The 27,445-nt window shown below is 39.9% G+C and overlaps 1 protein-coding gene across 12 annotated transcripts in view; it reads right to left on the bottom strand.

The window, feature by feature from the left end:
* LOC109413045 (serine-rich adhesin for platelets) overlaps nucleotides 1-27,445 on the bottom strand; it is a 384,895-nt gene that overhangs the window by 62,198 nt on the left and 295,252 nt on the right. For all 12 annotated transcript variants that reach the window (XM_062854512.1, XM_062854518.1, XM_062854520.1 and 9 more), the window contains 3 exons: nucleotides 22,849-23,720; nucleotides 19,790-20,546; nucleotides 19,545-19,712 (listed from right to left, as the gene is read on the bottom strand). In XM_062854512.1, coding sequence (XP_062710496.1) covers nucleotides 19,545-19,712; nucleotides 19,790-20,546; nucleotides 22,849-23,720 — 1,797 coding nt within the window. The remainder of the gene's footprint in view (nucleotides 1-19,544; nucleotides 19,713-19,789; nucleotides 20,547-22,848; nucleotides 23,721-27,445) is intronic.

Genomic DNA, 27,445 nt, shown 5'->3' with positions numbered 1-27,445 from the left:
TATAGTGAAACCCGGAAAGATTTCCTGGTTGAATTCTAAAATGAATTCCTGGATAATTCCCAGACAAAACTCCTGGATGGCATTAGTGGGAAATTTCTGTAAGGAATTCCTAAAAGCATTCAGAAGAAATCTCAGAAGGAAATATTGATGATGGCTGTGAAAAAAAAATCCTGGAGTACACTCTGAAGAAACTCATGGACAAAAACCATGAAGAACTTCTGAGTAAATCCCAGGAGGAGCTCCTGGTTGATCTCAGACGGAAATCCTGGTAAATTTCCAGGCAAAACTCTGGGAGGTACCCGGAAAGGAAGGAATCCCAGAAAAAGTTCTTGATGGAATCTCAAGGAAGAAGTCCTCCAACGGAGGAATCCCCAAAGGAACTCTTTGGGAAATCTTAGAGAAGCCTTTGAGCAATTCCAAGAAGAAAGCCTAGGGGGATCACAGAAGGAATTAATCAAGGAATCTCAGAATGACAAATTCTCAAAAAGAGGAATATCAAATAAACTCTTCGAGTAATCTCAGACGAAACTTCTTGAGATATTAATTTAATTATCGGAATAGCTGGCTCAGGGCCAATAAGGTCTTGTGATGCTCTAGCGCATGGTTTCCCAAACTGTGGGTCGTGACCCCCAGGGGGGTCGCCGGCCTTCATCCAGGGGGTCGTGAGGGACAGTAAAATATTTGACTGTAACAGACAACAAATGAGGGAATTTCTATGGGGGGTCGCGAAAACTACGTCTGCTGGCAAAAGGGGGTCGCGTGATCTGAAAGTTTGGAAACCTATGCTCTAGCGGGCAGCATCCATTTATTACGTAACGCTAAAATCGGCATTTTTTGACTCCCCCTCCCCCCTCCGTAACGATTTTTTTTGTATGAAAACCCTAAAGTTTTTGTATGGGCCGTAGCGTTTGGCCGGACTAAAATAGAGAGTTACGTAATTTGTGGACGGCGCCGTGCGAGCTAACTCATCAGCCAATTTATTTAAAGTGTTGGAAGAATGGCCAGGTACCCATACAAGGTGAACAGCGTTGGCTGAATTCTGCTCCTCGATTTGAGTTCGACAAGCGATAACTAACTTTGACCTAGAGTTGGTCGAAGCAAGTGCTTTAACCGTTATGTGTCCGACAAACTTTATGCTTTTTTCTAACCGTGTATTTTAAATGGGTGCTGGGTACCCTGTCGGATACATAGGGTTAATAGCAACCTGGTCATCCGAACAGAAGTATGTGACTTTACCTATTACGTGCTGCTGAAGTGCTGATTGCAATCCGCACAGCAGAGTAAAGATTTCAGCCTGAAAAAACGATGCAGTGTCTACCAAGTGAGTAAGGCTAATGTAGCCTTAGCTCACGAGAGTGGACACCAGCCACAACGATGCAGTCTGAAATACTTCTCTCCTGATAACCAGATGTTCACTCTTCTATATGGAAATTGTAAGCAATCGGAGCAAGGATAACTTTGTCCCAATCCAAGAACAATAGATGTTTTACTCGTATTAACTGAAAGGCTATATTGGCGACACCAACTCTCAACTACCTGAAGATCGCTTTGCATCAGGTCGAAAAGGATGCTGTTGCACATACCAACTAATAATGTTAGATATTCATCGGGAAATCCATAAGTAGGGAAACCGCTATCACTGAGTTGCCTCAATAGCGTTTCTGCTGCGAGATTCCACAAGAGCTGTGATAAGACTCCCCCTTGGGGGCATCCACAAACACTCAATATCCTAATAATTGCTTGACGCAGTGTCGAGAAGAGATGTCGGTTTTTTTGAGCATTTGGTGAATCAAATTGGAAATCATTGGAGATATACCATAACTCCGCGCGGCTTCCAATATGGCATCGAAAAGCACGTTGTCAAAGGCACCCTCGATATCTAAGAAAACACCCAAGCAGCGAATACCTTCTCGATATCGTAAACAAACTTGTGTTAAAGAGTCATAGTTGACTTACCAGATTGGTAAGCATGTTGGTTTACATAAAGAGGCACGTTGGCCAGATGAACATCACGGATGTGATGATCCACAATGCGTTCTAAGCATTTCAGAAGAAAATAGGTTAAACTGATCATGATAGACGCTCATGTTTCACTTCATTTCACATGTACAGTAGTGACATCTCTTGATTGGCATTGGGAAATAGTTTAAACCAAGTTCTAAGGCTCAGCAACCACTCCACTGAAATGGGTGTTTACTTGATTTGTAGTAAACAGCTCGTGATCAGTAAATATGGCGAGTGATTACTTTTTTTTTAATGAAAAGAACATCTGTACATGAATTCTACAAAGATGGACGAATCGTACACATGTCTGGTACATTATTTCATGGTACATTCTTTCATGAATAAGCTCATTTAGACGCACGGTTGTCCATTCTGATTCCCTAGAGAAACGCACAATTCTGGACGTTCTGATATAAGTTCTTAAGCAGTATCTTCGTATTGAAATAGTGTCCTTCAAGCTTTACTAAGATCTTAAAAACCACCAGATAAGCTCAACTGGCACATTCTGGAACACATTTCCCTACTGGGGAAACTTATATAGGTACTGTAGTCTGGTGGCCTCCATCGTCGGTGTTAGGGTTCAGAGACTCTTTCCGAGCATTACCACCAGCTTCACAGCTCGGCGTTCGGTCGGCTGAGGAGAAATGCTCAAGTCTTTTGTGTTGCACCGTGACGCACTTGCATGGAAGGAAAATTTGCATCGACCAACAAGCTCAGCGTTTGGCGGAGGAATTCAAGAGTGGGTCATGGAATATGGCCTCCATCGCGGATGCTGGCCAATTTGAATAGAATAGGCTGAGGCTGAAATGGTATGATGGAGGCAGCTAGCTATATCATCGATAAGACATTTACCCATTGTTTGCAGATTTATCCAATATCACGACCGACGCCGGTGGTATTTCGATGGATGTTTCGCAATCTTTCATATTGATCAAACAGCTCGTTGCTTTGCACCTGGTTGCAATCTTCACTACTCGCTACTACACTTCACCACTTTGTTGTTGTTGTCGTTTCCCCTTTTTCTCTCTTCATTAACAGCACTTCTGTTCTTTTGTACCCGCCCGTCAAGTAGTTAAGACACTTTTTTGAACACCTCCATTCGGAGTTTTTTCTCTATCTTATTTCGACAGGAAGGCATTAACCACTGAGCTTCTTTCATCGGTTGTGCATGATCATTCTTCTGGATGCTGCTCTACCGCTCCGATTTCACTTCCGCCCCTGAAGGCTCCAATTGATGATCGTTCATCAGAGCCTCTCACTCGATCATTTGTGTCTAAATTTAACTGAACGCGAGGCAGTTTGCCAACACTAGTTGATTGACTTTATTTATTTCAATCTGAACCTAACTTTGGATATCACACGAACAGCAACGTCAACCAGCTGATTTCTATCGCCCCATGCGGTGATGTTGTTCTTTGTGTGTTGTGAATTCCAATTCGCGTTAATCCTTGAGCAAATCCGTTAGTTTCGCGTCGCCCAAACAAAAACTTTCGGAAAGTAACCCGGACAAACTTATCTCCGCCGAAACCAACAAAAAAAAAGTCACATTCCCGAACGACAACCCGTCTCGTCGTCTGACCTGGTGGTACAACGCGGTCTCGAGTTCCGTTGATGCTTCCCTAGGGCTAATACGCGCACGCCACCACACCGTAGGCATCGACCGACGACGTTGTTCACGGTGGGAAACACAAAAGTGGACTGAAGCACGCGAGGCGAGGGCACTCGGCGCTACCTCAGCTCAGCGCTTCTAGCAGGTTACCAATGTTGCTGCATTCGACTCGATTCGAGTGCTCGTACGAACGGTCTATGCACGGTCGCCGCCACCGTTGTTGCCATCGTATACCAACAACATGAGTCATGAGGACCGTACGGACGTTCATATGGAGTCCGCCGCAATGCTGCTGCCTGGCGTTTTGGTCTTCATTCATTCACACGAACGAAACTCGCAAGGAAAAAACGATCACATTGAACTCGAACCTGAATGTTGTTGGATGGATGGATGGATGGATGGGTGGTTGCAAGCCCAGTCTTCAGAGGCTCTCGTTCTCTCTGTGTGTAGGGAGGTAGGCTGCTAGTTGGTTGATTATGTGCGCGGTGTTATTGTTGTTATGTGGCGTGGTATGAGCCGTATTGATCGCAATGTGATGGTGTGTTGGTTGGGAGTTTGAATGAAGAAAAACATGACCGTATGTTGCTATTGATACCTGATGCCAACATAAGGCGGCTGTGGGAGTATAGGGGTGATCATAAAATTTGGTAAAATGTTGATTCATATTGAAGATTTTTTTTAAATGTTTTTGAATAGCGGTCTGTCCATAAACTACGTAGGCTCTTAGGGGTTGCTGTCATGGTAAAATCAGAGCTAGTTAGTTAAGGTTTCCCAGTTTCAGCGCCCTTCCACTGTTACATTCTCATTGATGAATTCCTCTGAAAGAACCGCTTGAGCAATTCCTGAAGGAAATGCTGAAAGAATCAATGGAACAACTTTTAAAGAAATCCCTGCTGAAATTTCTGAAGTAATTATAGGAATACTGAAAAAGTTTTCGAATATATTTTCGAAAGTATCGCTGAAGAAATTTCAGCAGGAATCAAAAAAAATCTGAATAAATTCCAGAAAAAAATTCTGAAAAAACAGGAATATTTTTAGAATCTATAGATGGATTTTCTGAAGAAATTCCAGGAGGAATCCTGAAGAAACACCTGCAAACCCCTGATGGAATACCCAACAAAACCTCTAGAGATATTTTTGAAAAAAAAAAAAAAATCCGGGAATCCATTGAAAATTCCTAGAGGTACGCTTTGAGAAAATACTGGAGGAATTTCTGAGAAAATACATAGAGGAATATCCTGCGGAATTTCTGATGAAAACTCTGTGTCCATTTTTGCATGAGTTTCTGCAAGGACGTTTTCCAGCCTTTTCGTAAGAATCTTTGAAAGAATCTGTAGGGATCATTGGAGGATTTTCTAAGGCTTTCTTAAGAAGAACCATGTCTTGAAGGAAAATCTAAAGGAATGTGAAGGAATCTTGGGAATTTCCTTAATAATCTAAGCAAGTTCTGAATACTGCTTTTCAAATACTACATTGGATACAGACACCGAAAATCATAGTTTCGAAAGAACCTTACAGATCCTCAAAAAGTCCCGAATCTCATGAAAAAAAAAAAACAAAATTCTCAATTATCTTAAATCAAGAAAACTAAATAGAACTTCAAAATGTTGTAAGCATTCTGAAGCAAATGTAGATATATTTTTAGGACAGGTGAAGAGAAGCGTAGGAATTCGACAACTCGGAACTTTTCGAGGTTATTTTGATGCAGATGCGTCATTACATAAAAGAACAATAGTATTTGAGAGAATAATGTGCTTGTTTTGCTACCAAGTGCTTCCCCGACTTTTTCTCGAAAAACATTGAAAAACTTATGGTGCGGTCTAACTCAACGCCGACCAACTTTGATAGAAAATGGTATAAAATTCGTACTTATTCATGATTTAATAATTGTTCCGTTAATCATTTAGAATTGTTGAAAAAAAATGGTCGAATGTAGGCATTCCAAACACATCCACCTCCGTCTCCGTGGATAAGTGTCAGCTTCAACAGAACCCCTTCCCCTTCCAAAATTTCCACGTGATAACCTCATACGATTTTTAAAGAGTTTTTGGCACTTTTTCCGTTTTTCTTCATAGAATTCGTAAGGAAACTCCTACTGGAATTTTTAAAACAAATTGCGATTAAATTTTGGGAAGAATTTAATGCAGAGAAATTTCATGAAGTCGTTCTTACCATATCGGTTCAAGAACTTTATGGATAATGATAACTGGTGCGTGTATTTCTATCTGTTCCACTGGATAACTGACACTGAGGAAGATTACAAGTGGTACCGTAAACCGGGGTCAAATTGATCTTCGGGTCGAAATTGATCAGACGTTTTTCAGTTAGGTTGAGCATATTTTACATAGTTTCTTTTTATGTATTGTGCTGTTGGAAACAGATACTAAACGATATTTGCATCAGAACTATTTAAAGTATACTTTATCCGATGGAAAAACGTCTGATCAATTTCGACACGGAGATCAATTTGACCCCGGTTTACGGTAGTCGAAATACGCGTATCTGTCAAAGGATAAGCAACATAGGGCGGAATTAAAAGGTACGAAACTGATTACACTCATTCGAAGAGGGTATTCTGCTTAGAGGGTTCGAAAAGTCGGTACAAGATCATTAAAAAGGATTTTTGTATGCAGAATATTTAAAATGAAAAACCAACTTCTAAAACTTCTGCACAAACTACTTTTTTACGGTTTTGCCTAAAATCCAAACTCGAAACAATTTTTTCGATTTCTTTTGGCATGATATATTCGAAAACATGATTCCTTAGATGGTTGATTGAAATTTTTTATAAAAAAATGTTCTGCCTGTGCGTACGGGTACTTCAAAGTTTTGAGAAAACTGAAAAAATCGCTTTTTTTATTTCTGGATAAGACATGCCCACAGACATTCGAGGTTTAAGAGGTGTTTGAACGAGAATAAAAAAAATTCAATCTACACTTTATAAAGCTGGAGCATTTGTTTAACTTATAGTGAAATTTAATTGTAGTTTTCTGCATGCTGTGATATTAGTTCAGAAGCTTGTTTTCAACTATTCGTAAAACGGGTTTTTCAAAAATATCGATTTTGGTGTTTGAATTCATTTTTCAGGTTCAAAAGTATATGTTTTCGCTTGTAGAAATACACGGATATATTTTTAAAATTTTTATTGAGCTTAATTTCATGCGTAGAAAACAATTTGTTAAACGATGCCATTGTAAAAAATAGCAATTTGTGCAGAAGCTTTGAAAGGTCTTTTAGGGAATGTTCCACCGCATTCAAACGAAGTGTAAAATGCAAATTCTAATGATTGGCATTTGATGTTAATACATTGAGGCAGGATATGTGTTAGCGTGGTTCAAAAAATCGTTTTTGCTCCACACCGCTTATTCGTTTCGTAACCAGATTCTATGCCTTCTCCCAAAATTTGAGCTTATTTGGTTGAAAATTGAGACTGCACAAGCCCTTCAAAGTTTGTATGGGAATTACTATGGGAACACGATGTTTTTCATTCAATCGACCGTAGTATTTCCCCAAGTGCCCTAGAACGTTAGTTGACCCTCGATACTTTTAGGTTACTCTATCAGCTACAACTTTGCCGAAGACCGCATCAAAATCGCATGCCGCATTAATTAGTTACCGATTTTTATCCAGAATCGAAATCTTTACTCATGATGGTTAAACTAATCGGTGGGCATCACTGCATTTTGCAGTGAAACATAGTAGCCATGATTTCAGTGTGCTATCTTTGGCGCCATATGCAGCAATGTTGCCTGCTGGGAAGTTGGAGGATCATTGCTAAAGTTTGTCCGGTTGGATAGAAATCGATAATTAATTAATGGGGCGTCCGATTTGAATGCGGTCTTCGGCAAAGTTGTAGCTGATAGAGTAGCCTAGAAGTACCAAGGGTCAACTAACATTCTAGGGCACTTGGGGAAATGCTATGGTCGATTGAATGAAAAACATCGTTTTCCCATAGTAATTCCCATACAAACTTTGAAGGGCTTGTGCAGTCTCAATTTTCAACCAAATGAGCTCAAATTTTGGGAGAAGAATAGACCGATTTGCAATCTTTTTTTTTCACGAAAGAAAAGATATTTTTCTTGTAAAACTCAAGTTTTGTGCTCATGCGTCTATGCCATAGGTTCCCAAACATTCAGGTGCGCAACACCCTTTGGCCAGCAGACGAACTTTTCGCGACCCTCCATAGACATTCTCTCATTTGTTGTATGTTACAGTAAAATTATTGTTATTAGTTTCTTCTGAATTCCTCCATAAATTCCTTCTGATTTTTCTACGGAAGTTTCTTCTCAGATTCCTCCTAGAGTTCTTTCTCAACTCATTCAGGAGCTGCCTCTGGAATTCCTCCAGGAGTGCCTTCAGAGATTGATCTAAGAGTTTCTTCTAAGATTTCTCCAGAGGTTTCTTCGAAGAACCCCCAGAAGTTCTTACTGAAAATACTCCAACAGTTTCTTCTGGTGCTCCTCCAGGAATAAATTCTGGGAATTTTCAAGCAGTTTCTTCTTGGATTCGTCAAGAAGTTCCTTTAGGGATTTCCTTTTTTTGAGAATTCTTCCAGCAGTTCCTTCTGGAAAATTTTCAAAAGTTTCTACTGTGATTTTTCAAGGAACTTTTTCTGAGATTCCTCAAGTCTCTTGGTGTCATTCGTAGATTCTTCCAAAATCTCCTTCAAGGATTTCCTCAGGAATTCCTTTATGGATACCTCTTGGAATTTCTTTTGGGATTCCTCCAAGATTGTCCAAGATTGACCAGGAGTTGCTTCTGGGATTTATCCAAGAGTTTCTTCAAAGGTTTGTCCTTCTGGGAATTTCAACCTTGATTTCTTCTGGAATACAGTCCTTCCTTTTATGATTTTTTCAAGATCCCATTAGGATTTTTCGAGGAGTTTCGTTTGAAATACCGGAGGGGCTGTGGGAAATTCCAACGTGATTATATTTGGGCGATATTTATCCAGGATTCCTTCAGAGGTTTCCTCTGTGATTTTTCCAGGAGTTTTAATTCTGAGATTCCTGAAGAGGTTTCATCTGAAATGGATCCAGGAGCATCAGGAATCCTCCAGCCTCCAGGATTTATTTATGTTATTCCTCCAGGAATTCCTTTTGAAATTTAAATAAAGGTTTCTCAAGAGAATGGGGTTTCTTTTGGAATGTCTTCAAAACTACTTTTTGTGGGATTCCCAGCTAGAATTCTTGAAAACATGTAATCACAGGAGGAACTTTTGACGAAAATCCAAAAACGGAAATCTGCAGAAATTTATACAAAACTGCCCAAGTAACCAGTAAGCATTTAAAATAGCATTCCTTCAGCATTATAGTAGCTTTTACGACAAGGCGTTTAATGCTAATTAGCCGTATATGCGCCTATAGTCCTACCTCACTGCAGGTTTTGGCAAAATAACGGGCTGTCTTAGTGCTATCGCTTCAGGAACGTCGTGACGAAATGTCAAAGAAGCGTAACGCCTCGTCGAGCAAAAAAAAAAAAAAACAAAAATAGATTGACGTCTGCTTCTCGTTCTCTCAGCCTGCTTCCCCGCTTCATCGTCCTTCCAAATTCCAGCCGGTGCTAGGTGGTACTTTTTTTGCTGATTTTTGTAGTGATGTAGGTTTGAACTTATGATCCGGAGATTGATTAATCATATCTGCTTCGGATTCTGTTGCTCCTGATCCGCGATGCTAAAGCTGTCCCGGTGGCGTGCGTTGATTTAATCGCCAATATAAAGAATGATTCGATAACAGCTTCAGATTCAACATCCAAAACTTGTTTTCATTGAGATATTTCATTGTGGTAGAGAATTACGATCCCTTCTTTTAAATATCTGTGGAATAAGATTGTTTCTTCCCTCTTTCAAACAATCCTATGATCCACCAAAGCATCCACCTATTCGGCACATATTTTCCGACGAAATGATAAATAATTGGTGATTTTTTGATGGACAAGTTCCCCAATCCAATCCAGCTGCAGTAATGTTTTCTTTGGTGCTTTTGGATAAGTAGGGAAAAATGAAGAAACATATAAGATGCACACATTTGTAAACAGAAGCATAGGCTCTGTAAGAGAAAGACAAAATGTGTTGCCAAATGCGTAACATATCTCCCAACCTTTTTGCTCCTAGCATTTAAAGACAGTTGAAAAGCATTCTGTATGCACCCAAGTGAAACCACTTCACCACTTCAAGCAGTTGAAATGCTAATTAACAGCCGAATGCTTTTGAGCAGCACAGCTTATGCTAACTCAAGGCAGCTATGCATTCGAACTGCTTGTGTTGGGCAGCAAGCAGTTTAAATGCGTAATACGGGCTGATACACGGCTTATTCAAATGCTTAGTGGTTACCTGGGTGCTACTGCAGGAGTAAATCCATGAATTATCTGGAGGCAGATGCTCCTTAAGTATTCTCGGAAGGAGTTCCTGAAAGAATTCCGGAATAAGTTCTAGGATGAATCCCCCAATATTTTTTTCCTGGTTAAAACCAATAATTCCTGAAATTTCTGAAGGTATTCCCGGAAGGAACTTCTTAAGCAATTCCGGAAAGAACTTCTGGGGGAACCTTGAAGAGATTGCACAAGGAACTTCTGGTGTCATCGCCGGAGAAAATCCTGACGGAATCCCAGAAGAAAGTATGTGAGACTTTCATGAAGGAATTCTAGATGCGAATCCTGGAGGAATCCCGATAAGAGTTAATGAAAAAATCCCGCAAGAAATTCTTGGCGAAATCCAGAAAACATCTCCTGGGTCAATCCAAGTTAGAATTCTTGAAGACATCTCAAAAGAAACTTATTGGGAAATCCCAGACGAAACTCTTTAAGGCGAAACTGGAAGCATTTCCTTATTTTTTTTTGGATTTTGATTTTTTATAAAATAACGAAGCAATATTTTAAAAATCGGTTTTCGTACACATGTAGAGTATGGATCAAGGTATCTCCTGATTTTTTTCCAGGTGGAAAATGTTTTTAGTTTTTGCAGAAACCATTGTTTTGTGAAAACTAAAAACATTTTACATCTAAAAACATTTTCCATCTGGAAAAAAATCAAGAGATACCTTAATCCATACTCTACATGTGTACGAAAACCGATTTTGAAAATATTGCTTCGTTATCTTATAAAAAATCAAAAACTAAAAAGTGAGGAAATGGATCCAGTTTCGCCTTAAGGAATCCCAAAACAAAACTCCTAGAAGAATTCTGGAAGGAGCTCCTGGAGAAATCTCGGAGTTTTCAAAAGAAGGAGTCACGTTCAGGAACGATTTTTTTTGGCGTTGGGCCATTTTACCGCACCAGTGAATCTATCATGTAGCGTCTTGTTTCATTTTGGAGCAGACTAGTCCAAGAGACTAATGTAGGTAAACGAACTAAACTTTGACTGGTGCTTTGGCTTCATTTCTATTTATTTTGTGCAGCCTTGAGCATCACTAAAAGCGTTTGTCAAGGTGAAAGGGCAATTATTTTCTCAATTGCTTTTCCTAGACATTATCTCGAGCATATCGGAGGTTAAAATTCATGCTACATGCACTCATGATACTTGTGATAATGTGAAAATGGGTTACTTAAACATAGACACTAATTGGCCCGACCGTAGCAAATCGAACTGAAACAAAAGAATTGCAACCCCAACCAATGTATAATCCGAAAATTTCTCACCATTTTTCCGTCGTATGTGTTGGCCGACCGGCGCGGCACCTTTGCCTTTATCTCCGACGGGTCGTGGCTTCGTGGTTGGGCTCATCCAGGCGTACCCTCATGCCGCTATTGTTCGGGGTGTCTCATTACTAGCGGACGCGAATCTGTTTCAAATTCTCACCCATTTTTAACTTTCTGTTGTTTGTCCCGGTTCTGTTTTCACCGGGCTGTGAATGTATGTCACATGGTTACCAAAAAAGCATTGTCTACAGAAAGGAAACCAACCATTTAAGTTCGTTCTAGCGTAGTGGGTCGGATTAGGTAGGTCAAAGCCAATTTAGGTGAATGCAAGACTAAATGCTCTATAAGCTACGGCTTCCTTTGATAAGAAAGTGAAACTTAAAACCGAAAGCGACACCCGAATCCTTGTTACGTTATTTTTGTTTGCTTTTTGGAAACAACCACCCCCTTCAACTGATTGCTACAACCTTCTGGTTCGAATCGAGCAACAACAAAACGGTGCAGTTCGAATCGAAAATTGCCTTGCACCAGCACCTGGCCGACCGATGATGATGATGATGCCTTCACGGTTCAATGATCATTTCCGGCCGGGCCAGGGTGTATTTATGACTGCTGCTTGGGAGCGCAAGAGTGAGCGGTGAATCATCCGCCAGAGCCCCAGTCAGCAGCACCTTGAAGGCTCGCTGGTTGTTGGTTGGATGGGTTTCGAAAATTTCCAATTCTAATATTATGTCCAATTAATATAACTAGATGCGGGGTAAATGTGAAGAACGGTTCTGACGTGAAACAAACTAATTTCGGAGCCAATCATGACCGCGAGTTGTATCGCGTTTTCGTTCGAAATAGGTGTTTATCGATCTCTTCATTGTTGTTGCTGGCTCGGTATACTTAGCTCCAATGTTGTGAAGTCGTACCTACGACGAGAGACTACACGGCGATGGGGGCTCGTTTTCATTAGCATTATATCAAGGTTACACGATAACAGCCGATTGAGCGACATAGACGTGATACCTGTCTAGGCCGAAAACAAAATAAATTTAATATCCAACCACAAAAGAAAGAAAAAAACAGGTGAGACAGTGATTTAAGTGAGCGCCTCACGAGAACGAAAGTTACGGAAGATGAAAGTCAAACAGACCACCCTCAAATATTTGATTAGGTTCTTGAGCAAAGCGAGGCATTCGTTCGGCTTGGGTGGACATTGAATTACCGGTTTTAGTGTCTTTCGATTTTTTTCACGTTAGTCAGAAATCGATAAATTATTTAGAGACGGTCCGAGCTGTTTAAGTTTCGTTGTGTCTTGGATAGGCTTTTGTTATGCTTTAAGCATCACTGCTTCAATGGGTTTTCTTGTTGAGGTGTATTGCCTGCGATCAGCATTTCCTATGTTTATTGTGACATTAATCACGCTGTTATTTAAAACTTGCGCCACCGTCTATGTATTATATTTGACCATTTTCATTTGTTGAAGTACAACAGCTTTTGTAGCAGTCAATTGATGCTAATTCAATAATGTATATTAGTACAACTCCAAGGTTATTTTAATTTGCAGAATTACATCTCTGTGTTAATTATATAAACCGAATTTATAATTTCATGGTTCTAAATTATTTTAATTTGTGATTTGTTTAAATCAAAGTATTGCTCTTGTAGAATTTCTAGAAAAATCCATAAGTGCCACTTGCTGCAAAAGATTGCGATAACACTGAAGGGATTTGTTTCATTAAAATCCTGGAAAACTTTCTAAAATGAATTTCGGGTTGGCTTTCCAAAAAACAAATAGAATTCCAAGCAGAGTTTATAAATACAATTTCAAGCAGAGTTTTCTGCGGAATCTTATAAAGCTAGGAGTTTCGGAGGATTTATCTTTTTTAATAGCATCTAGCCCTAGCGATTATTTTTGTCGAACTTGATCAGAAATTTGTTACAGACTGCTAGTGATAATTAAAGGCTCCTTCAAGAAATATTCCTGAAAGAATCCTATAGTTATGTCAATTTCTCGATTTTTGTTTGGGCTAACCAAGCCAAGTGGAAATTACAACGTTTGTTTACTGTGACATTCATACACCCAACAAATACGTGTTTCTAGATTTTCTACAGGAATCTGGATAGATTCCCTACAGGTCAGTAGTGTGCGGTAGTTCGGCAGCAGCAAAGTTTCGCGCGCTCGCTTTGCTAGATTTTTGCGATTTTCTTTCCCCTTCTCTCTGCGGGGCTCCGACGACGGGACGCCAAGCAGTCAGTAGTGTGCGGTAGTTCGGCAGCAGCAAAGTTTCGCGCGCTCGCTTTGCTAGATTTTTGCGATTTTTTTTTCCTCTTCCCTCTGCGGGGCTCCGACGACGGGACGCCAAGCAGTCAGTAGTGTGCGGTAGTTCGGCAGCAGCAAAGTTTCGCGCGCTCGCTTTGCTAGATTTTTGCGATTTTTTTTTCCTCTTCCCTCTGCGGGGCTCCGACGACGGGACGCCAAGCAGTCAGTAGTGTGCGGTAGTTCGACAGCAGCAAAGTTTCGCGCGCTCGCTTTGCTAGATTTTTGCGAGAGTGAGTTTTTGGAGGCAAAGTGTACAGGCCGCGTTTTCATTCGGTCGTCGTCGTCGTCTATTTGACTGCTCATCTTCGTACGGGGCGATTTATGATACGATAAATGCAACAAACAACATTTTTTGCGATTTTAGTCAACAGACATTGAAATGTTCGTCACGTCAAGTGTCGGCCCAAGTTCCAAAGCCACGTTGGTTCAAATCACTTTATTTTCTCTTTCGTTAATTTTCGCACTTCGAAAACTATCTGAATGGTTCATCATCTTCGATGTCGGCATGTGTTTTGTTTTAGTCCAAATGAAAATAAGTGGTTTGATATTAATAGGGTTGCATGAATCACTCCACTTACCAAAGTGAACTCATATCATGCGCCCTTTCCCCTCCCCACTAACAAAAAGTCCTTCCCATGACAGACGTGGAGACGCAGAGGTGATCTCGGTCTTTAGTAAGCAACGCACGTCATAATAACATTCCTTTCCTTCCTCGATGACCGTAAGGACGTGGCCGGCGCCGTTATTGACCTAATAAAGTTTGGAATTCTCGAAGATGCACATTGAGGACGGTAAGCTACTCCCAAGCTCCGTCTATTGGTTCCTTGTGCAACTTCGATTGTTCTGGTCAATCACGGAGTAGCAACTACGAATAGTACGGTCATCTATGCTCATGCTCAGGAATCTGGATAGATTCCCTACAGGAATCTGGAGAGATTTTCTACATGAATCTGGAGAGATTCCCTACAGGAATCTGGAGATATTCCCTACAGGAATCTGGAGAGATTCCCTACAGGAATCTAGAGTAGAGAGATTTCCTACAGCAATCTGGACAGATTCCCTACATGAATCTGGAGAGATTCCATACAGGAATCTGGAGAGATTCCATACAGGAATCTGGAGAGATTCCCTACAGGAATCTGGAGAGATTCCCTACATGAATCTGGAGAGATTGCATACAGGAATCTGGAAAGATTCCCTATGGAAATCTGGAGAGATTCCCTACACTCAAGAAATCCGGAGAGACTTCCTACAGGAACCTGGAGAGATTCCCTACAGGAATCTCCGGAGACTCCCTACAGGAATCTGAAGAGATTCCCTACAAGAATCTGGAAAGATTCTCCTCGGGAATCTGGAAAGATTCACCTCGGAGAGCTGAAAAGATTTCCTTCAGGAATGTGCAGAGATTTATCTCGTGAATCTGGGAAGATTTCCCTTGAGAATTTGGAGTGTTTCCTCTCAGGAATTAGGAGGGATGCCCCTTAGGAAACTCCAAAAATTTGGAGAGATTTCTTTCAAAGGTGATTTCTTATGAGAATCTGAGAAAATCTCTCTCTGAAATGTGGAGAGATTTTCTTCCAAATATATGGGAAAATTTCTCTCAAAATTGTTAGAAGATTTACTTTAGGATTCGGTACAAATTTAAGTTTCAAAGTTATTGAGAAATACCTAAATGCAATCCTCTGAAATCTGGATTCTCTTTGATTTATTGGAGAGATTCTCTTCAGAATTTTGAAGCGTTTACTTTTATGCAAATCAAGCAGGTAACCAGCGACCAAACGGTAGACCACGTTTTCCGCGTCGATTTATTCGTGCCGAGTTCCATAATTTCGATTTTTTTTCGAACACTTACGATATTTTTTTTTTTGTTTATTACATCTTCAACCTATATTACGCGTTGCGAACATCCGCGGATAATAAAAATGTACAACGGTTTTATTATCCACAATCTTATTAACACGGGAACGTAATACAGGAACGTAGGTGAAACTCAAAAGTAATGATTTCAGTTATTTTTTTGTCCAGTTTTCTCGTAAAGCTACGGCGCGGGTTTCGGTTTTTCAGCATTGGCAGTAACACTAAACGGAATTGAATACAGTTATTTTCTGACTGAGAAACGAGAAGCTTAGAACGTGCGTTTTTACGAGTTGATCCGACATTGTTCATTCCCGGTATATAATTAAATTTAATACACAAGCATACGATAAAATTATTGTATTCTTCCGACAGCCGGCTGGCGGAAGACACAATCATATCCAGGGTTGCATAGCTCACATCACTTACCAATGTGAATTCAGATCTATGTAACTTTTTATCACTTTCCTTTCCCACTAACAAACTTCCTTCCTGTGACAATCGTGGGAACGCGGAGGTACACACGGTCTCTAGTAGCAACGGATGTCACACTAACATTCCATCCCTTCCCCGGTACTGACAATATAAAGTTTTGAACCTTCAAAATTGTACATTGAGGATGGAAAGCTTCACCCAGGCCCCATCCTTTTCGTTCCTTGTGCAAGGTTAGTAACTACCAATTGTACGGTCATCTCATGCTCATGCTAATGCTCATGTGGCATTAATACACGCAACAAATACGTGTTTCTGTTGCGTGTATGAATGTCAGAGCAATCAAACGTTCTATAATTATTCTGAATTAGTGCTTATGAAATTTCTTCCAGTGCGTTTAAAATTATTCTAGATCATTCACAATTTCCAATATAATTTCAGCACATGAAGCAGCTTCGGAAGCATTTTTTTTTTTTTTAGAGTAAACTCTATTTTTTTTTTCAAGTTGTCTTAAATTTCAAAATGGAAAAAAAGAAACGATATGCTGTTGATGCAGAAAAAATTGCTGAGAATACTTGATGGAAGTTTGCGAATGTCTTTATAGAACCTTTAGTTTTTTTTTATCAAAATTGGAAATTGGAAGTTGGAAATTATAGTTCATCTGATACTTCGGAATTCCCGCAAAAATTATGAAATTATGAATTCAATTTCTTTGAAATTGATGAAAATTGAGGATGCGTAAGCACGAAAGTTTTTATTTTGAACTAGCTGTCCCGGCAAACTTTGCCTTGCTAAGCTGTGGTAGTTTGACCACTGTTGATGTCATTTGGGCAACGCAGTCTAGATTGATTTTATTTCGATCACGCCGAATTTCTTTCCAGCTCATAAAAATCAGTATTTTATCAATTTTCTTACTTTTGTAATTGATTTCCGTAACTTTTTTACACATAAACAAAGCCACCATGAATACGAATCGAACTATGCAAGGTTTATCCGTTTGGGAGTTTTGTTGCCTCAAAGGTACTTCAAACTCATTTTTATATATAAAGATAGATAGATAGACTAGCTGTCTCGGCATACGTCGTACAGCCTGCCTTCTGCGTTTTTTAACATGCAGTTCTGTTGACAAATGTCCCACAAAATGAAATTTAAAATTTTATCGTTCTTGCTGCTTCCACGTTCGATTTTTGGAATTATGTTTCCGTACGAACACGTCGGAACCCTGTAAGAATGCAAGAGTGATTTTTTTTATGGATCTGATGACCCGTTCCCGAGCCTATTCATGAGATACAAACACCATTCCATTGTTATCTATATATATATATAGATAAAAAGAATGTAAATCACTTTGGGCCGTACACAATACACAATACTTGACACGAATGCACCCTTGGGTGTAAAGTGTCGTTAATAAAGCAAAAAAAAAAACACACACTCAATACACAACATGGACAATTATCAACGCTTTTTCCCGTGACTGAAAGCCGAAAAACTCCATAACTATTAAAAAATCCCAGTCGAATATTTTCATGGATAAAAAAATCGCAGTTGTTTAACCCCCTTCCTCCTTTCCCAGTCACAAACGTGGGCTTTTCTTTATCCCTCCCCAAAGTGTCCAGCTATTTTCAAGTTTTGATTTCCCAGTTTTCTCCCGGAATTATGAAGTTTATTTTTTTAATTATTTTCGTAGTCTTATTTTTTGAGTATTTCCAGCAGGTACTTATGGCGAAACTGGAAGCATTTTTTCATTTTTTTGGTTTTCGATTTTTCATTAAATAACGAAGCAATATTTTCAAAAACGGTTTTCATACACATGTAGAGTATGGATCAAGGTATCTTCTGAATTTTTTTGTGGTGGAAAATGTTTTCCATTTTTGCAGAAACCATTTTTTTTGTGAAATTTTGTTCAAAAATAGTTTCTGCAAAAACGAAAAACATTTTCCACAACAAAAAAAAAAATCAGAAGATACCCTGATCCATACTCTACATGTGTACGAAAACCGATTTTGAAAATATTGCTTCGATATTTAATAAAAAATCAAAAACCAAAAAGTGAGGAAATGCTTCCAGTTTCGCCTTATGGAGATATATCAGTAGGAAATCTTGGAAAAATTGCAAAGACGATTCAAAAGGAGGATTCCACGAACAACGTCATAGATGATTTCAAGAAGATACTTCTTACTTGCAGAAGAAACTCCCACAGGTTTTGAGATGGCCAAAAATAAGTCTACATAGTTTATAGATATAACCTGTGTATGGAAACTGAATTTGAAAATAAAACTCGATGTTATAAAAAAATCATAAACCAAAAATTCTCAAATACTTCTAGTTTTGTCTTAAATAAAAAATGTATCAAGCGATTGCATAGGAAATTGCTTAACGACATCAACAAAATATATTCTAGAGATTGCGAAATGAAGCCTATCAGAAGTTCCGTTAGGAATTCAATACCATTTTTATTCTAGACTTATAATCACTAGAAAATATTTCACATGCTTCAAATAAAATGTCTTAATAAATTCTGTTACTAAGAATGTTGCAATCAAACATTACAATATTTGCAGAATTTCCACCAAAAACTTGATTTCCGTATCACTTTTCGTAGTGATTAATTAGTAATAATTCGATAAAATGATCGACCGACATCATAAACCAGACTTGGCCAACCAAGTTATGATCACGTTACGTGATTTCGGCGCTATCAAATTCAAATTCCATCTCCGCACGATCCGGAGAAACCACGTTGAAAACATTTTCTTTCTCTCATTCTTCAACATGCTATTGATCCGCAATCAACATCAGCGATCTGCTGTATCTCACAATGGTAGTTAATCAGCTAATGAGTTTGTTGTTACTGTTGCAGCTTGTTATGATGGGTGGTACAATGGCGAGGGGCCTTTAAGACAGTGTGGATAATATCTGCGAAGCAGTGGTGGATTCGAAGAGATCACCAATTTCCTCGCATGTTTGTCCACTTTGAATACTGAATGACATACTACCCCAGAGAAGGCAAATCGGTCAGGAATGCGCCACATTCGACACACTTCTAAATTTGATAATGATGAATAATTGAAAATGTTGTAAAATTGAAGCCAAAGACCGTTATGACAATTTTCAAAATATCTTGTGCTTCTGATTCAAAAGTTCTGAATACGTAAATCCTTTTGACTGAATTATTCGTGCACTAGCATGTAACAAAATCAATGTGAAAATATTGTGGGTTCGTGAAAAATATTTGATTTTAAAGTAAAAATAGTGTTTCGGATTTTTGCACTCATTTTCAGAACCTTCAGCATTTTTGTCACATCGTTTGTAAAAGTGACTATTTTGAACCTTGCGAACAACAATTATGATCCACTCAGCCTAGGCAAATGTTGTAGCAAGTGTTGTACAACTTTTGGAATGTGGTGAGATAGGTATAGTATCTACCCGTGTACAATATTTCAAGTCAATTGGTTCAAAATTGACTGAGTTATAGTGGAAAACAGACAAATATAGAAGCCACCGCCCAAGTGGCGCGATACCCTACTACCTGACAATACTAAACATTTGCCCAAATCCCACAATAAAACTTCTGATTCGATCAATGATCGAATAATAGCTGAAAAGCTTACTCAACTAAAGCCTTATAGTACTCCCTCTATCAACAACTAGCTCAACCCAACGAATAAAACAAAATGAAACAAGCTCATCATCGTTACTCACGTTATGCTCTCCCGGCTGGTGTTGTTGTTGCTGTTTCGCTGTGAACGCAACAGTTTGCTCCACTCGTGCATAAGCTGACCGCCTTTGTTCTCCAACTCCGACCAAAGCTGCAGCTCGTCCATCGAATGTAACGCCGAGGCGCTTCCACTTGCATTCGAACGGGGCGGTCTAAAACGATCAAAGTTTTCAGGGTTTGTAGGTTGAAAAAGCTCTCTGCTCGAAATTAACGCCAATCCGACTCTTACCTATCGATCGAATCCATGCTGCTGTTGAAGTCCAGCATGTAGTCATCCGATGCGATGGAGTCACATGGCGACAAAGTATCCAGCGATTCAGCGCGGGACAATCGAGTTCGGTTCTTCCGAATTGGGGCCGGGGATTCGTAGGTTTCGGCCATAATTTTTCTGGGCTTGGGCACCGGCGCACCGCCTTTCGAAAGTGACCTATTGTTGTTCAACGAAGAAACGGAATCTCTGAGCGTGGGAGTATCTTCATTGATGTGCAAATTGATTGACGCCAGGTCAATCATGCTGCTGTCGTTGAGGCCTGGTTCATCGAATACCAGAGCCGGTTGATCGGCGATCTCATCGTCGATCAGGAAATCTCGCCCTCCATCCGAAAGAGACAGAGAGTTTGAAGCATGCGTTGGAGTTCCCGGAGTAACGGGACTGGCGATATCCTCTAGTTCTGGGGAGATCTCGTCGATGTCCTTCTCCTTTTCACGTTCTTGCTTGCCTTCTACAGCTTTCTTGCGATGCTTCCGGGCATCATCCGATTCGGTGCAGCTGCTGACCAAGCTATCAGTTGGGGATGTTTCGTCATCGAGTAAAATGGCATCGCCAACAGCTGCTGCCATTTCTGCGAATTTGAATTCCTCCGAACGGAAGATTTTGTTACTGTCAGGTTGATCAGAGAGAGTATTTTCGTTGAAACTGTTCTGCACTTCGGATACGCTGTCCAAGTTGGTGGAGATGTCCATGGGGACAGCAGCGGAGAATGATGCTGCAATTGAAAACAAGTGAGAATGTAAAGAAGTTGTATTTTAGATTACAAATTCTGGTTAGAAAGCTGAAGTTTCTACAGCTAAACCACAGAGAACCTCAATCATTTGATTAGATTCAGAACGCCGGCTAAGTTTTAAATTTTACCATTTTTTTTCTTCTATAGTTCATAATTGGATAAACTCGTGAATGAATTCCATGGACTTATTCAGGAATCCACGAAAAAAATCCGTGAAAAGCTCTGGGAGGTATCCTTGAGGAACCTCAGGTAGAGTCCATGAAAGATCTTTTAAAAGAAACCTTGGAGTCTCTGGAAAAATCTTAGGACGAATCCGTTGAAAAAATCTTGCACAAATTCCAGAAGAAATTCGTGGAAAAATTCATAGATGAATTCATGGAGGACACTCAGGAAAAAGCTGCTGATAATTTCATGGAAGAATTTGTCGATTGTGGACTAATCTCGGGGAAAATTCGTGGAAGAAACTGTAAATAGGGTATTGGTTCCCTTCTTAAGCATGTGGCTCCCATTTTCATCTTACGGAAAACAAAGGTTTGAAGCGCTGTTTGTTTTGTTTCTTATTTTTGTATTTTTTGTTAGAAGTGAGCACCCATGAAAACAAAAAGAACGGAGTCAATCGGTGCCGTAATCGCTTGTTTTCGAATAGGATGAAAATGGGAGCATGAGATTACTGATGGCACACATACCCTACATATAGCAATCCTCGAATAATTTTCCTCTATGAATACGTGAAAGATTTCCTGAAAGATTCCATGTGGAAATTCTTGAAAGAATTCATAGGGGAATGTGTTGAGAAATGTCCGGTTGAATATTTGGATCAACCCATACTGCCGTAATTCTGCAAAGTGACGTAAGCGCCATTCAAAGTGCCGATATTTTTTCGTACATTATATATAATATCTGGTGTAAAAATAACACTGTGGTATGACTGCTGTATTAGAATGCAAGATCTAGTCGATATCTATCATCTATGGAAAGAAACTTAGAGGATAAGCAAGAGTTTTATGCCTAATAATCAAAAAAATGGGCCAAAACTATCAATGTCGCTTACGTCACTTTGCAGAATTACGGCAGTGAAGGAATCCGCAATGAAATCTTTGGAGGAATCCGTGGCAATCTGTGCCTAAAAGAATCCGCCGAAGAATTTGTAGAGCTTCTAAAGGTATCCGCGAAGGATTTTTTTTGAACCGAAGAGAAATCCTCAGAGAAGTGTAGAATTAGCGTTATGTTAAAATATACATAAATAAAAACAAAAAAATCCTCAGAGCAATCTTTGAATAAATTCATGGAACATCCCTGAAAGGATCCATCGAGAAATTCATGGAGGAATTCTTCGAGAAATCCAAAGATTCTTAAGAGGAACTCGTGATAGAATCATTTGGGAAATCTTTAAAAAATATGATTAAAATAATCATTGGAGAAACATCTTAAAGACTCCCTAGATGAATTACTGTGATTGAAGAAAACCATAAGAAAGTCATCCAAGGAATTCGTGAAGGAACTACTGGAGAAATCTTCGAATGAACTTTTGATAAATACCTTAAAGAAATCCGTGGGATTGGATTTCGAAACCTTAGACAAAATGCCCAGAAAGAGCCATTAACAAAAAGTTACTGTTTGCTTGTCAAATGACGTACCCATGCAATAATCCCTTACTATGGTAAAACTCTCAGGGTAAAACTACCTCAACATAGCAGAGAATGAACCTCGACCATTCACACTTTCCTTGGAATAGTTTAGCCTAACTATGCGGTCATGTATTGGATAGTCGGTGATAAAAAGTCTGGATTATACATTGGCGTATCTGCTTGACATGAAAATGAGGTGTATTGCATCAGTAGCAGAAAACAAGGATGGGAACACTCACTTGCAAAGAGTTATACTCAGCTCAGAAGCGTGCAATCAAGAAACGATATATGGACGACTTTTGCCTTATGGTTTTGTCTAAAAGTTTGCCAAATAGAGCAGGGGTCGCACACGTATACCGAAGTCGTGAGGAAGCTGCGAAGGCAACCCTCCACGTGGTGAATGTAAATTACACTCACCTCGTGGAGAGTTGCTTTCACAGCTCTGTCACGACTTTGATATACGCGTGCGACCCCTACTCTATTCAGCAAACTTTTAGACAAAACCACAAGGCAAAAGTCGTCCATACATCGTTTTTTGATTGCACGCTTCTGAGGTGAGAAAATAGCAAGTGAGTGTAACTCTTTTCAAGTGAGTGTTCCCATCCCTGGCAGAAACAAACTACGACATTCTAGTTAATTTCAATAAAAATACTCACACAACAACGACGGATTTCCGGCGGTGATGGTAACCGAGCTGATGTCCTCCTGCTCATCCACCGACAACCGAAATCCTCCGGCGGCTCTAGCATTGCTGCCTTCATCGCTGCTACTGAAGCTCAAACTGCTGCACTCTTTGGCGGCCATGGTTTCACCGGCATTGCACCACGAAGCCCTCGAGCTTCCCGGCGATGACGTCTTGCTGTACTGCGACTGCACCATATCCTTAATGATCGCACCCTTCAGACTTTTCTCCGACGAATTGTTATCACGTGCCAGCTTTTCCTCTTCGAAACTATCGACATCCGAGGAAGCAAGCGAATCCTTACGTTCGAGGACTTCCAGTGGATCACCGCCTTCTGATGATTCATATCGATTGTCGTTGATATCGATGTCATCGCTCAGTTGCCTTGGAAGCTCGGACGATCGAACCAGTCCACTCAGAGGGACTGGCTGCTGTTGCGGTCCGATGCTGTTGAATGCACTTGGAAGTTTTGGAAGTGCAAGTGATACGATCGGTTCAGCGGTGAGCGTTTCCAGATCCCGTACTTCGAACTTGTGACGTCCGTTTAGGACCATTTCCAGATTGCGGTAGCGTTGGCGAGGCATCCGGCTGTTGGACGTGGTGTCCGAATCGGTGTTTGATTGATAAAAATCGAGATCATGCGAACGTTCGGAAGATAGTTCCCGTTGATACTGGTTGAGCGTTCCCTTGCGGCTTACGTTTGCGGCTTGTTTGGCACCCTTCGGGTCCATGACATAGCGAGGAGCAGCTGAGGGAAGGCTGATCGGGACCGGATATTGCGGCTTTGGAAGGCTAGAGCTGTGGAGGGTGAACTTGGTCACCGATGAAGCAGGTTCCTGTTTTGTTCTGCATGAGGAAAACAAAATAAAAAAAATGATTTAGTTTTAAAATTGATTATTTATTATTAAAGTTTTTATTGAGAATTAATTCAATGAGGAAAATGGCTCACGAAGCTCCAGACATTGACCCTTTCGTAATAGGGATGTCATTCGCATCTTAGTACCAAACTCGGTACCGACGGGGGTATCATTTCCTCATTAACAAAGCGACGAAACAGAACAAGGAAGATCAATTATTTCTCCTGGGGGCAAAACTTCTTTGAGGTGGCTCAAAATGTATACCATATAGTGAGGAATTACTGGACGAAGTTCGACTTGAGGAATTGGTATGTGGAGCGGACCTGGTGTGATGGTTAGAACACTTGACTATCACGCCGAGGACCTGGGATCGAATCCCACTCCCGACACACTCGCAAAATGTGAGTTCTTCCTTCGGAAGGGAAGTAAAGCGTGGGTCCCGAGATAAACTAGCCTAGGGTTAAAAATCTCGTTAATACAGATAAAAAAAAAAGGAATTGGTTCAAAAACGGAAGCAAAAGGCTTGACAAAATGGATTCAGCTTTGATTCAATGGTATGAGTTTGAGTTCCGGATGCCGCAACCGGATGAAAGTGTTAGTGATTTCTTATTTTCTCTAAACCTTCTGGTTGAGCACTGCAATTTCAACGATGACAAAAATGGCCTCATCCTCAAATGGGTTGTCATTGGACTGTCTGATGACGCCTTGAGACACATATTACTAATAAGACACGATCGGTGAAGTACTAGATTTGTAGTATTGAGCTGAACTTTAGTATACTACCATATATTGTGAGAAGGTAAATTATTCGTTTCTGCAATGAATTAGTGCAAAAGGCGTGGATATCATGATTCTTTACCTAATTTAATGTTCTTTGAGCAAATCTTTGGGTTATTGTATTGTTTGAGTTGCAAGAAACAAAGAAAACAACAACACAGCTATTCAAAGTTTTGCTCAAACTGCATCAAACTAGGCAAGGGATCATAATACCCAAGCGTTTTGCTCCTTTTCATTGCAGAAACGGAGAATTCACCTTCTCACCATACAAAGATTCAGCTCATTACTATAATTCTAGTACTACACCGAACACCAAGAAAATTTGAGGTTTTTGTGAGATGCTGGGGTACGTAAAGAGGAAGTGATTCCAGTTAAAATTACTCAAAAAGGGGTCTTTATCTATACCCTTAACCGAATGACACAAGCCCGAATGCACCGTTATGTCCGAATGGTATGAAACGCTGATTTGGGGAAGCTGTTCACAATTTTCATTAGTGATTTTTCCTAATTTTAACCATATGCTGTTCACTATATTGACGACGACTGTTTGACGACGTTGGAAGAAGAAAACATTTAGTTGTTTTTGACCCCGAAAAGACTGAAACGCCAAAACTATTCGAAAAACACATGCTGTTCTTTCGTTATGTACTGTTACCAATATAGTGATGGATGAGCTTATCAGATTTGGGATTATGGTATTCGGTCTAGTGTCATTTGGGGTTTGGGCTTGTGTCATTTAGGCTTAGTGGTCTTCGACGCCGATTCTATAACACTAGCCCGAATGTCAAACTACCACAAATTCTACTAGCCCGAAGTAAAACATTGCCTTACCTTACCGGTCAGACTAAGGCCTGAGTGTCCTTTGCTGACGTTAGAGATGGTTGGGTTCCAGATTTTAAAGACCCGAACCCGACCCATACCCGAACAGTTTCTAATTTCAATACCCGGACCCGACCCGAGACCGAGAATTTTTTTTTCGTCAAACCCGGACCCATCCCGAAAAATGTTCGTCAATCCAACCTGAACCCGACCCGAACCCGAAAAAACATCTCTCAATGAACTCGACCAAAACCCGAGTCCAAAAATAATTGTTAGAAGTGTTGTTAGAAGTGCGAACCGAATTCGGCGAATATTATTAGTGTAGAACCTAGAAGTGGATCCCAACGTTTTTAAAATTTTGTTTTTAGACGGATTATGCTTTCACAAAACTTTTCAGAACGAAAGCGATTATCACTTCTTATCCCCTGAAGAAGATGTAATAAACATCGAAACGTCGGATGAAGGAGAATATCTGATCGTTTGATTACAATAGCGACTTCCAAGCCAAAAATCGTCCCAGGTTTCCAGATCAGTGCCTAAAAAATTCAGCCCAATGATGTTCAATCAGTGCGAAAACGAACACAAATACTCTAACGCAGTCACCCACTAGCATGACGACGAGAATGAACATGACAAAGAGAAAGCAAGACAATGAGAGCGACGCCTCGTAGTGTAATCAAATGTAGCTGAAGTTCAGTTTTGATCTTCACCGCGGGCTCGGTGAATATGAATTTGATTTTTTTTAAATTGGAATTGAATTTTTGTGATTTTAGGCTATTTAAGGCACTGCAAATGTTGATATGTTGGCCTAATTCTATTTATTATGCTTGCTTTAGTTGAATAGAATGCATCAGCAGCACTTTTTGCTTTTAAATCGTGCTTAAACCAAAAATATCAATTAAAGATGAATATGCTGACTTTGAATATCAGTGGGTGGTTAAAATTCAGCAGACAGCGAGGTAATGAATTTTTCATCGTTTGAACTTCAGAGAGCAGCACACGGGTTGTCGAGACGATAATCAAAACAAAAACAAATCTACGACGCAGAACCCACTGGGCGTCAGTGCGGATGATTGTAATTTGACAAATTAGGACACTGTTCCAGATTCCTCAGTCGATAGCAGGGATGTCAGATGATTTTTTGAAAAATCTGTATCGCTATTTCCAAAAATCTGTATCCCATACAAAATTTGGGTGAAAAATCTATATCCCATACAAAAATAAAATAGCTCCTCTAGCTCAAAAATCTGATGGGGCTATCACCTTGGATCTAGCTGGGCGTGATGCAGCATTTCTTACTCGCTGGATGCCCCAAGTAACAATCAGCATGATTTGAACATTTATCCATGTTTTATTCTGGTTTTATCCGAGCATGTGAAAAAGCTAGTGATTCTCTATTGGTTTTATGTGGTAGTTTTTTTTACTTTACACCTTTGGCATTCCATAAAATTATCACTTCTACTATAAACATCATCGGCTTAAGGCTTGGAAGTACTTTTAAATTGGTGTATTTGGCTTTAAAAAAAAACTAAAATAAAACAAATATTTAAGTTTTATGCAAGTTTCATAAAAAACTGTCCTGAATCTTGAAGCTTGACAGAAGTTTTCTTAAAACCCACCTCAAACTAATGGTCCTCGAATAAAATGTGATAAAATTAATAGCTTGTCTGGTAATGACCTAATTGAAAATCCTCTTCCTCAATGAATGCCAACGATTTACGCTGTTCTAGTCAAACAGTTGCAGGCCAGGTCATGTAAAAATCGTTGGATTTAGCTTGCACTGCAGTTTAGAAGCATTTCCGAATGTCGTCAGAGAGATTTTTTGTAAACAAATATACAAAACTGTATTGTATTGCTTAAAACCAGCAGAAGATTTCTTGGACGCAACATACACCCAGAAATGCTCTGATAAAACCGTTAGTTCTATCATGAGCTCTGCTATGAGCACCTCAGGAGGACTCGACTTATTGGAGCACTCATCGGGAACGTTGCCACAACCTGGGCCATAGAGGAGGTATGTTTGAGCTCGAGAGGACTTTCGAGTCGGCATCAATTGTTTTATGGTTAGGGATTTTGGGTCGCTACAAAACTTCGATAAAATCAAAATTGTTACTTGGG

The sequence above is a fragment of the Aedes albopictus genome, chromosome 2, assembly GCF_035046485.1.
Source record: "Aedes albopictus strain Foshan chromosome 2, AalbF5, whole genome shotgun sequence".
Lineage (NCBI taxonomy): Eukaryota > Metazoa > Arthropoda > Insecta > Diptera > Culicidae > Aedes > Aedes albopictus.
Note: the sequence above shows the minus strand (reverse complement) of the source record. Positions and strands in the feature narration are given on the sequence as shown.